At 33.2% G+C, this 15,290-nt stretch overlaps 1 protein-coding gene across 1 annotated transcript in view; it reads left to right on the forward strand.

The window, feature by feature from the left end:
- Positions 1–15,290, forward strand: part of LOC120339958 (cilia- and flagella-associated protein 43-like) — a 29,953-nt gene that overhangs the window by 11,639 nt on the left and 3,024 nt on the right. The window contains exons 10-33 of the mRNA XM_039408203.2: positions 81–229; positions 843–949; positions 1,103–1,191; positions 1,535–1,667; positions 1,937–2,082; positions 2,401–2,544; positions 3,359–3,489; positions 4,430–4,569; positions 5,211–5,276; positions 5,504–5,667; positions 6,226–6,351; positions 6,838–6,928; positions 7,617–7,747; positions 8,607–8,813; positions 9,641–9,760; positions 10,144–10,233; positions 10,315–10,485; positions 10,710–10,806; positions 11,412–11,532; positions 11,991–12,129; positions 12,410–12,585; positions 12,993–13,208; positions 13,775–13,915; positions 14,586–14,745. Coding sequence (XP_039264137.2) covers positions 81–229; positions 843–949; positions 1,103–1,191; positions 1,535–1,667; positions 1,937–2,082; positions 2,401–2,544; positions 3,359–3,489; positions 4,430–4,569; positions 5,211–5,276; positions 5,504–5,667; positions 6,226–6,351; positions 6,838–6,928; positions 7,617–7,747; positions 8,607–8,813; positions 9,641–9,760; positions 10,144–10,233; positions 10,315–10,485; positions 10,710–10,806; positions 11,412–11,532; positions 11,991–12,129; positions 12,410–12,585; positions 12,993–13,208; positions 13,775–13,915; positions 14,586–14,745 — 3,255 coding nt within the window. The remainder of the gene's footprint in view (positions 1–80; positions 230–842; positions 950–1,102; positions 1,192–1,534; positions 1,668–1,936; positions 2,083–2,400; positions 2,545–3,358; positions 3,490–4,429; positions 4,570–5,210; positions 5,277–5,503; positions 5,668–6,225; positions 6,352–6,837; positions 6,929–7,616; positions 7,748–8,606; positions 8,814–9,640; positions 9,761–10,143; positions 10,234–10,314; positions 10,486–10,709; positions 10,807–11,411; positions 11,533–11,990; positions 12,130–12,409; positions 12,586–12,992; positions 13,209–13,774; positions 13,916–14,585; positions 14,746–15,290) is intronic.

Here is a 15,290-nt window from a genome sequence, read left to right on the forward strand (position 1 = left end):
AGTAGTAGTTGTCTAATCAATTTAGAAGTGGAAGATGTGAATTAGCGGTGTATAAAAAAAACTAATATCTTATTATCTAGGCAACAGCATTTGCCACTTGTCCTTCGAGTTCCACTGTTGCAGTTGGCTGTTATACTGGACATATTTATTACATCGATATAAATGATCCAGAAAAACCTCGGATTGTATCTCGCCACAGAATACACCAGCAATCTGTAGATTGTCTCATGTAAGTAACAAAATTCTTTTTTTCATTTTTATTAAATTAAGAAATGAAACTACTGAAAGTACGTTGATTTTTGAAGAGTTTGTTTCAAAAATTGGACTTCAAAATTAATTCAAGTTTGGTTTAAATTCATTATTTCTGGTTTTCTAATAATTTCAATAATATTTGCTTGGCTATATGCCATTGTTGGATAATAAATCTCGAGTTATGAGTCAAGTTTCGTCATGAGTCATCCGAGCCTCGAGATGAGTCCGAAGTAAATCGCTGAGTTAACTCAGTAAATCAACAAGTCTTTCTGGTGGTGTATGATAAGAATCCAAGTCGCTTTATTTCTATGACCTGAGTCACTCCAAGTACTTAATAGGAAATAGGAACTTGAGTTAGGTAAATGACTGAGCCTCAACGCTGCTATTTGCTGACTACACCATTATTAGAACACTTGTAAATAAAAATGACTTTTTAGCCAATATTTTGTTATGGAAATTATGCAATCCATGGTCGTTAATAACCTATAAAATGCCATTTCATAACAATTGCATACTATTCTTGTAAAACTTCGATCGCCAACTAGAATATATAAATTCATTTTAGTCCAATTTATCTATTTTGTTTTTAGTTACACATCACTCGGTCTTCATCTTCTCAGTTGTTCATATCAAGAAAAAAATATATTTGTGATAGATGCAAGACCAAGTGCTCAATTTTCCTGTGTCGGATATATTGGTAAGTACTGTATGAATGATGCAGTGAAATTTCTGCTTTTTTGGAAAGTAAATACATACAAAGAGTACCGGTATATTATGAGCTTACAAACTCACCACCCTTCAATAGTATCTTGTATAAAAAATTTTAATTTTAATGTTTTAATTATTCTAGATTGTCAAGGGAGTATCAAAAACATCACAATGTCTCAACATTCTGATGATAGAACACATTTTTCCGTTGTTGTTATACCAACACTGCAGGTATGAAAAGTAAAACCTATTTTTGTAATAATTGATTTGAAAAAGTATTGAATAAAAATGTTGGCTCTGAACTCTTTAGAAATAGTTTATTCTGTGTGGTCTATTCATAATTTATTTTAAATGTTTAGTATATTGTTGGCCGCCACGCTGAAACTGATATTTTGGCGCTCCAGTTCTAATTGCTAGTAACAAACTGCTTGTGTATATCTGAGATAGTAATGAAGACAAATTAATCGACAATACCAATACTCACACTTATAATAGTATGATCGACTGTAGCTTTCCGCATTATACTTCTATCATTCTAACATTTTGTCTTGCAACCTTTTTTATTTTTTATTAGAAATCAGAGGAAGAAAATGATGAAACAGAAGATTTGTCAACAAGCGATCGTTTATTAATATTTTCTCTTCCAAACAATGGGGATTCTGAAAATAAGGATGAAAGATATCAAAGCCTGAGAAAAAATTTCAAAGGTATTTATGTAATTTGTTTCAGGTCATGTGATAAACTGCTTATTCTTTGTTCCAAAGATGCTCTCACGACTGCTCCCATCTCTGAGAAACCCAAATTTTGACCTTAATAAAAAGGAACCAATCATGTATTCTTAGTAAACTTAATCCTTTTTTAGTTTCATTTGTAAATTTTGATTCTGATTGCCACCATTGGGAGTTTTTGTGATTTTGAGTTTTTGTTTTTGTGATCAACTATGCTTTCTATGCAAGTTTTCTATGCTTTTTACTAGATGATTTCATCAACAAATTAACCTTTGACCTGACTGTTCCGTTGGATTCAGCTATAGTAACAGAAGTTGATTCCAATCTTCATGTTGTCGCAATTAGTAGAGAAAACAACAAACTACTGCAATTTAAATTCCCTGACCATCAAGATGTGAGTATATCACTATGCAATATATTTGTGCAAGAGTCCATACCACTACAGGTCTTCTCAGACAATTTGAAATGTTCAAAAATAGATCTAGTGAGTGAGTACAATTAAAGTCAGGTTCAATTGCATAATTGCAATTTGTCTTATTTTTGCAGAAAAATATAGAATATGAACAGTGTTGACATAGTTTGTCATTTTTCATGATTTTTCTGTGAAGGTCATAATATCAGAAATCGAATATTATTACAGAAAATATAAAAATTTAAATTTATCAACTATCAAATCAATCATCAACTTTCAAATATTTCCTCCGAATTATAGGACAGCACTTCAATACATAACCCTTCGCATGAAGTTGAAGCTCATCAATTGCAAGATGGATGTTTGACTCTGTCATCACATTGTCAATGGATTATGTCGTATGCTCCTGATGGCTCAATAATTATTCGGGACAAACATAACTGGGTGAGTTTGTTAAGGATAATATTGACACATTTTGATAGAAATTTGAAAAGTTTCTCCTAAACCTAGATAATCTGTACTCCCGAAGTATGTGAACCAAGATGGCGGACACCGAAACGTAGTATGTTTACCAGGTTAGGTTGGGCCATAATTTTTTCCCAATTTTCCTTATTTTAGTTTTATTACGAATTATTACAAGAGACTATCCAAGTGACTCGCGTAGTATTAGTACAGTACTTGAAATTATGGCCTAACCCTATCCTGGTATACATACTACGTTCTGGTATCCCCCATCTTGGCTCACATACTTCGGGAGTACTGAAAAATCTGTCCATATGTGGAAAATGAAGTAGAGTTGGAGTAGAAAATTCAGTAGTGTGGCAAGATATACCCATCAAGTGACTGTTATTTAGCGAAGCAGTAAATGCAATGAATTTCAAAATAGGTTGATAATAGTTATATCTTGTAAAGAGCATTGTTAAAAGAGAAAGAGTGAAAACACTTCCTAAAAACAATAATATGTTTTGATGTTCGGAATTTTGTAGTTTCAATAAAATTTGAATTTAATAGTTCGATCAACTATAATAAAAAAATGTACCTATTATGCGGATTTTGATGACATTCACAGAAAATCAATAACGACTAATCATAATGAATAATTTTTCAAATCATTGATAATTAACTCGGCTTTCATGGAATTTTTTTTGAGGGGCTTAAATAGGGCTGTATATAATGACATGGAGTTGTTTAACCTGTAATACCAATATAAAACGATGTACCGATTAATTATTTCAGTCTATTCATCCAATTTTAACAGTCATCATCTGTATCTATCAAATCACATTCCTATCTTACCGGAGGAGTTTCATCTGCTTTATTTTCACCTGATGGACAAAGAATTTTATCGACTGGAAGTGGCGATAATTCACTCATCAGCTATTCATGGAGGTTCAGTTTATTTTATATTTTTAATATGTTGAGTGAAATATTATAACTGAATATATCCACCCATATTAAGATACTTTTTTAGCTTTAAGATGTCTGTTTTTTTAAGTTACAAATGGTCTGAATTGCTTTATCATGCTAGTTTATAATATAGTGTTGACACACATTTGTATGATTTTTTATAAGGCATTTTTAGTCCGCCATTTTTAAAAAGGCTCTGTATTAGCATCCACTTGGAGCTAGTATTTTTTGGAAAAACTAAAATCTTTCTTGTCTGACATTGCCTACTTAATTTATTACGCCCTGGGTAAGGTATGGGGTTTGGCCCGAAATCTTTAACATGCGACACTAACATAGTTAGGTCTGATACTTTAATCCAGAGGGCAGCAGACGGCCCGAGGACCACAAACTGGCCCACCAAGCCATTTAGTGTGGCCCAGATTAACGTTCAGATTTTGCCCCATGAAGCTTAAAATCCCAATCCGACAATTTATGTTTGGAAAGGCGCTCACATTTTTTTTTGCTCTTCGCTGCGTCAAATCTTTTGCCATTTTGCCCAGTGGATTTATTACTGTAAGGCTAAGCGATAGCTGCATTCTCTTCTCTTGCCTTTCCGGCAAATTTTTTTGCGGCCCAGCTAATTATCTAAAGTTGGTTATCTGGCTCACCGACAAAAAATTTTGCTCACCCCTGCTTTAATCCCATCGCACCCATAATTGAATACAAACTCGTATTATTTTTAATATTTTGCTTCAACGACAGTGACATATACTATATTCAACACTTTTTATACCTAATATGTGGATTCTTTAACCTGATACACAGTATTATTTCATGGTTTCAAGTTCCATATGGATTCAAGTCAATTTTGTAATGCTTTACTAATCATTCGAAATGTTAAATCAGTCTTCGTGATTTTTTATACTTTTCAAATCATCGACAGTCTGACGTCAAAAGGACGAATTGCTATGAATTCTGCATTAGAATATTTTCGAAACTTGGACATGAAATTAAGAAGTATTGCTGAAAAGGAAGACGCCGTAGTTGCAACAATGAAAGAATGGGAATTACCAGAATATACAGGTAAAAATATAAAAAATGAAATTTCTGTATTTAATTGTATTTTCCTTTGGATTCAGATTCAGATAATTTATTTTTATCATGCAAGAATCAATGCAAACACAACACAAAAGTGTATGAAAGAATTGAAATATACACGTAAGAAATAACGTCAATGATTTGATGCAATCAATAAGGGGTCGCGAAGAAATGTAACAGTCTTCGAGTCAGCGACACCTATTGGCTGATTAATTCAGAGGGAAAAGACTAAAATATACTAATTTAATTGGCTTGGCCATTGGTGCAAGCCTGTCATTGGCCTATGCAAACATCTCAACAACAACAGTCTATTGAAGAAGTCTTATATTTGCAAAAGTTTTTGTTATCAAAATTTGATTTCCTCGTAGTTCAGCCTGGAGTCGAATACCAGAGTCAAAGTAAAAATGTTTTTGGCCACCAAATTTTTTTCAACCAGGAGTCGAGGGTATATTTACCTGAATTCCTTGATTACCCTTAATTAATATCACTGTGGCTCTCACACGTTTGCGAAAAGCAGGAATCCGGTATAATTGTAGATCATTATTAATTGTAACAATGACTGAATAATCAAAATTTTACATGTCTTCCTATATTTTGGTTTAATAAATTCTTTCATAATAACTTAGCACCTGCTGAACAAACAGACAGTACTGAGGATCTGTTGGACAATGGAGCAGAAATGGTTGAGAGAAGTATGTTTACCATCTTAATTTCATAATTCTGTGTCATGAAAAACTTTATCTTCAAAATTTTTAGTTTTTATTGTAATAAGCTCATGTGCAAAAACGAATAATTATGGTGTGTATTATGGGAATATATGGATCTGGAATATGGATAACATTTTAAATTTGTTTATATTCAATAATACAACGTAGCTTTATAGAAAACTGTTAAATAAATCTAATTGCTTTATTCGCAGCTGGAACATCTCACAGTACTATACCTCCAACACCAACTCCAGTTCCTCCTGAAGATGCGACATGGTTGGAGGAACAACTGATTATCGCTCGAAAACAAGAGAATTTGCAATACAATGAAGTGAAACGAGATTTGAAGAAAAACATCAAGGATTTAAGAAAAACGGTAACATTTACTTGATTGTCTGCGTTATTCCAGAAGGTATTACTTATCTACAGTTAAAATAAATATGTCTCAAGTAGAGTATATTTAACTGGGCCATTGGGCCCCTAGGGTGAACTATGGTTCGTCTCGCTGGAGGCCATGAGCAAAGTCCTTCATCAGATACTGTTTTTGATGACTGCATTTATTTAATGTAAATTGTATGAGCCACATTTAATAATGTCAAGGCCACTAAATGGAAGTGAAAGCATTTATATGCTTTTCAGTCAAGGAATTAAAACATATTGCAATTAATTTACTTCAAATCAACGCAGACATCGTAAATTGTACCTAGTAATAGCATCATTTTGTGGCCTCCAGAGAACTGCTCCATGGTCCCCTAGGATGGTCGAGGCCCCATTTTGAGAAACCTAGTTACTATTTATTTTTTTCGCGAAGATCACAGGAGTTTCTCTTAGTAAGTTGGCATTGGTGATCCTATTTTTGGTTGCCCTAAGGCGACAGTATCAGCGTATTGTGTAGTTATTAACACTAAAAGTAAATTTTTATTACATTTTTAAGATTCTATCAATGATGGCAGAAAATCAAACTCGGCCCGAAGTTGAACGATTAGATCAAGAAGAATACAATCTTGATGTCGAACAACAAAAACAATTACAAGAAATGGAGGAAACAAGAGTACAGCAGGTCTTTATTTGATTTTTTAATTCATTTTGAAATCAAAAAATGGGAACAAAATGTATTTATGTATTTGCGGTTGCGATGGCGCAGCGCTCAATGCATTAGGCTTAACTGTGATGGTATAACAAATTAAAATCTTGGGTTCAAATCCCATGCCCGCCACCTCACCCAGGATATATAGATAATAGGTGGGTAGGCAATGCTGAACCAAAAAGATTCTGATCCTTTTAAAAATGATATCACTAGATAATGATGGTTGCTCCAGGGAATTGTTCAAGGGAAAGATATGACTGAGCTTCTTATTATAAAAAATTCAATTCAAAACACTGGCAACATTTTGTAAGTATGGTATAAATCCTAATTTTGATGCAAAAATGGTTAATTTTACAGACAAAATAGTATTGCTAAATGTCTATATTCTTGAAATAGAGCTCAACCTTTTGTTGATCTGATTTATCGTTAGACTGAAACAGTATATTTTCCTACTACTAGGTTCGTGAAGAAATTGAATTTGAAAATCTGGCGCAAAAGTATTTAAAATATATCATGCAGAAAGAATTTTGGGATGACATGGACGTGAAAGGTGACTTGATTATTTATATTTTATATTTTTTGAGATAGGTAGATTGACCTATCCTATGTAAGCAAGGTTGGGTAAGAATATGAATAAATAGAGTACAATATGAATATAACATATAGCTAGAATGTATTATCCAAATTTAAAACTATTATACTATTTGGCTGTAATGCCCTAATTGAAGACTCGGTATATTGTTTCACCCTTGTCACTCAGCTCACTCACTCAGGATATAAGAAACTGAATGAGTTTTTCCTTATATATTTTTTTATTTGCTCAAAAGAAGAATTTGAGCTCAAAGGATAGGAGGTATATTAAAAAAGGAGTGCCTACTCAGAAGTAAATGTGACTCATATATGAGAAAACGACTCAGAAGTAAATGAGACTCATATATGAGAAAAAAGCTCGGAAGTAAGTGAGACTCATATATGAGAAAAATACTCAGAAGTATATGAGACTCATATATGAGAAAAATACTCAGAAGTAAATGAGACTCATATATAATAATGTTGGTGCATTATCTGCCAGTAACTATCAAACTTGGAGGTTTAGGGTCATTCAAATCAAGCTTTTTAACTCGAGATGAGTGCTGTTTTGAGTGAATGTATGAAGTAAACTACTTTATTCAAAATGATACCTTGAGAGTATTATTCATTTATTCACTTCTACTCTACTTGTCCATCAATTTTTTTAGGTCGTGCATTAAAAGCATTTAATGCTCCAACATGTATCACTAATTACCCAATGAAAGAACGGCCCAGAGGTGAACAGGCCTTGTTGGATAGAGTTTCAAGAATTCGGGCAGCTCAAATCGAAGAATTAGTTGTGAGTTGAAAACTTTAAAGTTTTACATATAGCAAATCATATAAACTTACGAAATGAAATCCATTTTTTTTATTAGGTAATAAAAACAGCACATTTATATAAACACAGTAACACATAAATTGTACCTAAAAACGAACTTATGATGGTTTACCACTTCTTCTTATGAATTGACAGTTTACCATTTTGGTGGCAATAGTTTTTTCACAAAGCTTTGGTTTTCATGAAATCAAATTTTGATTACCATTAATAATAGTTGGCTTCTGGGTTTGGTGAAATGTGCAAAAAAGAAGGCATCCATGAAGATCATAGACGTGGTTATATCTAGCAGATTCTGCTTTGAGCAATAATTAAATAGGATTTTTGATCTAGTCCTCTCCTCGTATGCTAAAATACCTCTTCGCCAGTAACAAAAGAAAATTTTGAAATGAAAAACAACTTGCTCCTTTGTGACCCTGGCAGCGAATCTTCGGGTCACACAGTCAGTTCCAGTGACTAACCTTTACATATATCGCTATTACATGTAATCTTATGCAATGCTAACTTTGACAAGTAGTGGGCGTAAACATTTTTTGGTAAACAGTTATTGTTAGTGGTGTTAATATCATTAATAAAGAAAAAGGTCCAAATTTTATTTATTGATCACCCATCTCAGAAGAAACCCACATTGCTACATCCTAAAATCGTTGTTTCAAATTTTTATTTTTTTCAAACTTCGACGCCACTTCAATTTTTTATTGATTTTGCCAAGCTCAGTGCACAACAAACTCATATTTTCCGAGTTTTCACCATGGTCCTACCTTATTTTATTCCTATACAGTTTATCATTGCTCTTTTACTAATATTACCGTTATTTTAACAGTCTAGAAAAGAGATCGTTGAGATCAGTACGACACAAACAAGTCTCGAAGAAGAAGAAGAGGAAGAAGATAGTAATCTACATCCTGATCATCAACTCTCTCTTCATGGAAGTCTGGGACCAAAATATGGTGGAGAAAATGAATTGTTTTATTCACAATTTGATCTTCATACAAGAGAAGAAAAGATCAATCAAATTGTACTTGTGAAGGTGAATACATAGGTTCAATGACAATGTTGGTTTTCAGATTAGATATCTTGGTTCGAGCCCATTATTTTGCCTGATGCATAAAAGATTTTATGGAATTTTTTTTCTTTAAGTATAACTCTTTAGTGTGTCAGCAGTTACATGCAACTCTTCTGTCAGCACTCTCACTCTTTCCGTTTGACTCGCAACCTTGTATTAAAAAGCAATGATCCAAGTAGTTTTCTATTCTCAAGTAGCTGGTTATATTGAGCTCGATAGCCAGTTTCGGTTTCCCTTCCTCATTAAAACTATCATTTTCTCGTACTTTGTGTACGATTTTTTCACTGTTTGGAAAAATAAACTTGGCTGGAGGTTTTTTGGGAAAAATATTTTAAAATTAAAAAGAAGTGACATACACTAAATGTATAGGATATAAAATCATAAGTTTTCATCATTCAGTAGCATTTTTGTTATCATTGACATTTCTGAATTCGATCACAGTTATAGACAGACAACCTGGCCGACAATTCAGGATATCGATCTCCTTATAGTACAACACCAATCATAAGTTTCTTCCAATATTCATGCTGTTTGCTAGACTATGACAACTGACAAGGTTGTTTGTTCACATGTCCTTGGTTCTGTTCTCATAAATGCTTTCAACGCCTGATCGACATGATTGCGTATTGGGCCAAGATAAAGTAACATGCTCGCTATCAGAGCTTCACTCAGCCGGTTGTTTATTATGCCACTTTCACCGTGTATCTGCAGCCACCAGTCTATGTATCTGAAAATAATAGCTAACAATATTCCTATTTTACTATATTAATTATAAAAATTCTCTTTTTTAGGATGCTATCCGCAGAATCAAACTATCATTCAATGAAGCATTTACAAACGCTTATCAGAACAAAGAACAAGAAATTGCGAGAGTAAAAGAAAAGAATATAAGAATTAGAGAAATTATGGAGGTATGTGAATTATTACTTCCCTGGGGTCTGCGGACTCCTCGGAGTCTGTGATGAGGGGGTCACAAGGGGGCCGCAACGATATGAAAAGAGTCTGATCGACTTTTTGGTTGAGCGTCGCAGACAAATATCTATTGCTGTCATAAAATTTTATAGCCTCTTACAACGACCTATATGTGTGAGGCATATGTGTGTGTTGTTGTGTTGTAAATGAAACATTATCCTTCCTCGTTAATTAGGCACAGAAATTGATACGGCATAGGCTAGGGGTCAGCCAAAACTAAGATTCACGAATTGTGGTCTGCCGCCCAAAAAGTTTGGGAAACTCTGGACTTATAAACAATATTATATTGAATTATAATTAATTTATTCTTATAATTTTGTAGGATTTGGACATGGATGCATCAGATATCAAAGATCCAGTATTAAGTATTGATGAAAAACCTGAAAAAATTTTAACTGTGTTGGATGAAGAGGTAAAAGATTATTTTTGCATATTTCCGTGGCAAGCGAACAAAAGTTTAGCATACGAATGAATGATTCTTTGTATTCACCAGGTTCAAGTAGAACATGTTCTCAGTATGGAACAACAAAAACAATTAGTTGAAGAACAAAGACAAGAACAAATCAGATTGGAAGCTGCACAATCTGACAATAAAAGAGAGAGAGGATTGAATGATATGATGGGAGGAGTGTTGGAAGTTAAGAAAGAGGACATATTAAAACAGGTATTTTATTGGGGGGGGGGGAGGTAATTATGTGCGAGAAAATTTTCTTGTTGTCATAAGGTGGTTCACGTAACCGCTGGCCAGTTATATCTTCATTAACTTTAGTGATTACTAATATCTCAAGGAAATCCTTTTCATGAACAAATTAACGTTCTGTCATATTTTTTAAAATTCGTGTATTTTGAATATCAAGTGATGTGACTTCATTGGTATGTTTTTAACAGGATATTCCACTACCTGAATTTGTTGCTGAAAAACCTGAAAAAGACTGGACAGATGAAGAAAGAAAAATGATGAAAGAACACGAAAAGAAACAGAAAGGTAAAACCAGAATTTCAGCTTCCACACAGCAAAGGTTAGGTTAGCAACTCGTATGATAAACATATCAACCCAACATATTACCCTAACTGAACTAAATGGGTCAGATTAATGATTTTTTTCTATTGAGGGTTATTTTGAGCGTCTGAGAAGCTGATTGTCCGAGGGGGAGTTGGATAACTCCGACTCTGGACTGAGAGAAATTTGGTTTTTAATTTCGACCCTGTGTTTTACAAAATTTCGATCCCAGCAAAGAAAATCCAATTCATAACTGAACCTATGTTATATGCAAGCCTTTGAAAACTGTTACAAGACTCATGAATTAATTCATTTCGAGTTTTAGTAGGAAGTTTTGACTTGTTTTCACAATTGAAATTAATTCCAGACTTTCAGAATTCCATCTCCGAGAAATTTGAAAATATGATTCTGAATCCACAGTCCTGATACCCACTAGATTTTGCCTTTACTATATAATTCAATGCAAGTAACTCCAGCGGTAGAGAACAGATCAGGAAAGACTATAATACAATATCTTCAGTGACTTTTATTTTTATAAAAATGGCAAATTCTTTTTATTAGGTTACTTACAACAAATACAAATTTTACAGATCTTCTTGAGGAACGAGAAAAATATCGTAAAAATCTTGAAAATGAATTGAAGAAAATACAACAAGGAGTTGTTGAGGCCATGTCATCATTTGATGAACAATTACTCCAATTGTACAACAGGTGATTTTTCTATGTTGAGGAGAGATTATTAAAAGCTCAATTATATGTCATGTGGCCTCTTATTTAGTCACCACTTCAGTATTTTTTATTTTATTAAGTCGAGTGTTAGATGTTAGATGAGATACAGATAGTTAATCTATCCTCAACCATAGATGGTGGAAAAAGAAGGACAGCCAATGGCCCGACATGCATTTCACTCATTTCTCAGATGGTTCGAAAATTTTAGCTTATGTAAGGTAATGCAATAGCAAGTGTATGCCTTGGGTTTACCTATCCACAAACTTCAAATATTGACTATTGAATGATTGAAATGATTCTTATATGATAAAAAAGAAGTGTATGTAAAATATACAGAATGTGAAATTATTTTACAATAATCACACAAATACTTCATTTTCAGTTTTTGTAACCCATTTTATTTTGTATGATAATGAACAGCCTTCTTCTTTCTATTTCAGGAAAGTAAAAACAGAAATGGTGATCAGTCAAGAAGAATCTAAAATATTAAGATTATCATCTGCCGTGCTTATGCTTGATGAAATTAATATTCAAGAAGAGCAAATCAACTTCTTGCTGGAGTTTGGGAAAACTAAGAAGGTAAAATGTATTTTGATTATATAATAGAAACAATTGGACATTATGGACTAGATTTTACAAATGAAAGGTTGCATCCTCAAATCTCACGCTCTCCACCTTAGTGAGTGTGTAATAAACTGAGAAAACAATGTTGAGTCCCAAAGGTAGGTTTTTCTATATTGATGACTGCTTCCGTAGATGAGAAACCAACCATAAACAAACAATTATTTTGTTGAACATATTGAATTTAAAAAATGAAAATCATAATTGAAACTAAAATCTTTGAATCAATTTTTAATAGAAACAATTGAATGAATCGGAAGAAGAAATTCGAAAACTTGTCGACGATTACAGAGAAGTTTACGACAGTGCTGTTGCAGAAGATAAAATACTCGATCGAACATTCAAGCGGGATTTTTCAGATGTTCCGCTGCCTTTGATTGAACCTCTCTACAAATTATATAAACGTAGACCAAGGTAGGGATTGAGATGTTGTGAAATTGTTCACTTATACTATTTCTTCAAATTAGTGTTTCTTTATAAAAATTGCCCTTTTATACATATTAAGAATAAGATATTTAAGGAGAGTTGAGTCTATTTCATGGCAATCCGACTCAACTTCTGGTTGTAAGATTTTTAATTTTAACTCCAGAAAACAAAATTTCGAAGCCTTATGCAAGCCGCTTTTCATTGTCTACTAAAAAGTTTAAGTCAGCGTAATGATTTTTCTAGTTTCCATTGGGAATTTGGCACCATTGAAAGTATGAAATTCCGACTCTGGGAGTTTAACATTCACACTCAAAACAAATTTTATAAAATAATGTCTCATAAATTACGAAACATAACAAAAAATCAAGATTTATTTTCAAGTTATATCTATTCAGGGTTCAACGTCAAGCAGTTTCTGAAGACAGATCTCACAGTTACGATCCATATCCTAACGCTAAGAAAAATCCTGCAATGGTTGGATCAGGTGGAAGTCTTACTGCTGTAGATGATGCAACTCAGTCTACACTTAATGCTTTAATAGAACTGGATGATCCGATAAACATTCCTGAAGGTCTTGATACCATCGTGTGGCAAAGGCTTTGTAGCTCAAGGTATGTGAATCATTTATATATCTCCAATTTTGTTTTCACCTCTTCGAATGCCCCCCCCCCCCCCCCGCAGGTTTTCTGGTTCAATTTGAGGGCCAGATAATTATGTCATGCCGATTGCTAGATTTTCACTGTCGTGGGGTCGTTCACAGGTTAACTATTCCCATACAATAACTGACAAGATGGTTTGCCATATGATTAAGTCATCTTATTCCTCATTTCCTCTCCCCTGGATAGTTATACAGTTCTTATCCTAACATATATAAATGATTTGGTATGTTGATATTTTCTTTTAGCTACCTCCTCTTTATCCTTCAGTTGCAAAATGTAAGGTATTTATAGAGCCATTCTTCAAACATGGAATTGATCTTTTTTGTTTATTGCACACGAAGTGGACATATGGATCGCATTCGCATTCATTTCTATCTGGTGGTCAGGCAAAGACGTGAAGATTGCGTTACCGATAGTCTACTGTGAAAGATTGCATACCCATACTGCTTCGCTTTGGCATTCATGTCCATATATTTGAGCAGTGCTTTCTTGTTTTCAATTTCTTTGTTTAAAAACAGGAAAACTAAAGTAGAAAGTGAACTTTGTGTTAAAAATCATGCTTCCACACTTGCGGAGATGACAAAATATCTTCAACATTTACAAGATGAAAATGAAATGATGAACAGAGAACTTGAAGACATTGTTAAACAACAGAACAAGTAAGGAAAATACGTTTTTTTTAATTATGATTAATTAACATGAATTACTTGAAGACATTGTTAAACAACAGAACTAGTGGAAGATAATTGTTTTTTTTAAATTAATTATTTAACATTAATTACCCGGAGACATTGTTAAACATCAGAATTAGTGAGGGAAATATGTTTTTAATTTAATTAATTGATATTAATTATTGGGAGGCATTGCTAAATAACAGAACTAGTGAGGGAAATACGTTTTCTAATTTAATTAATTATCATTAACTATTTGGAGACATTGTTAAACAACAGAACTAGTGAGGGATAATCGTATTTTTTTAATTTAATTATTTAACATTAATTACTCGGAGACATTGTTAAACAACAGAACAAGTGATGGAAATACGGATTTTTTAAATTTGATTAATTAACTTTAATTACTTGAAGACATTGTTAAACAACAGAACAAGTGAGAGAAATTCGATTTTTTTTTAAATAATTCCCATTCATTAATTTTGCTGGTGTGCTGACCTAATAAGATTTCAGTCCTAGCTCCTTATATATCAGTGGCTGCTTGTACAGGACCTTGCTCAGAGAGAAAGGCTTAGCATTAGAAGCGTCATATAAAAAATTTGAAAATGTCTCATCAATATAAAAAATTATTTAATTTGTTTATTCTCATATATCACAGGTTGGGAGAAGATCGAATGAAAAATAATTTGAATCTAGAAATTCAATTCTTATTAAAGCAAGGTCAAGTTGAAGTTGAAACTGGAGATTTTATTGCTGATTATGACAACAGTATCCTAATACATCGACCTGTTGTTGAAGATCTTAATGCAACAATCAGGGTTAGGATTTGAAATTGAAATAAAAATCAATTTTCATAGAATAGAAAAACCTGTTAAGTCACTTTTTCGTCAGCCTATGGTTGGCCCACTAAAATCTTGAGTTGAGTCACGGATAATTTCCGGTCCCCAGTCAAGTCCAAGTCTCAGCAAATTTTAAGGTTTGAAACTCTAGTTGAGTCATGACACTCTCAGGTCCTGAGTCAATTTAAGTCACTGCTCTTTCTAATCATAATTTGAGTCCTGATCATAGATAACGAAATAGTTGAATACGAGTGAGTCACCGTGACACTTACTACTTGAAAATTCCAACTCGCTTTAAACCAACATAATTCTAAAAGTCCCACTCAAGCTGAGTCAATTACTCAAAGCCCATCTTGCTTTAGCTTTAAAACAACATTATTTTGAGAGTCCTACTCAAGCTGAGTCATTTACTCAAAGCCCGCCATGCTTTAACTTTAAACCAACGTTTTTTTGAAAATCCTACTCAAGCTGAGTCAATTACTCAAAGGTCCCCAATGCTGCACTAACCAAAACCTTAGATTATT

The sequence above is a fragment of the Styela clava genome, chromosome 9, assembly GCF_964204865.1.
Source record: "Styela clava chromosome 9, kaStyClav1.hap1.2, whole genome shotgun sequence".
NCBI classification, from domain to species: domain Eukaryota; kingdom Metazoa; phylum Chordata; class Ascidiacea; order Stolidobranchia; family Styelidae; genus Styela; species Styela clava.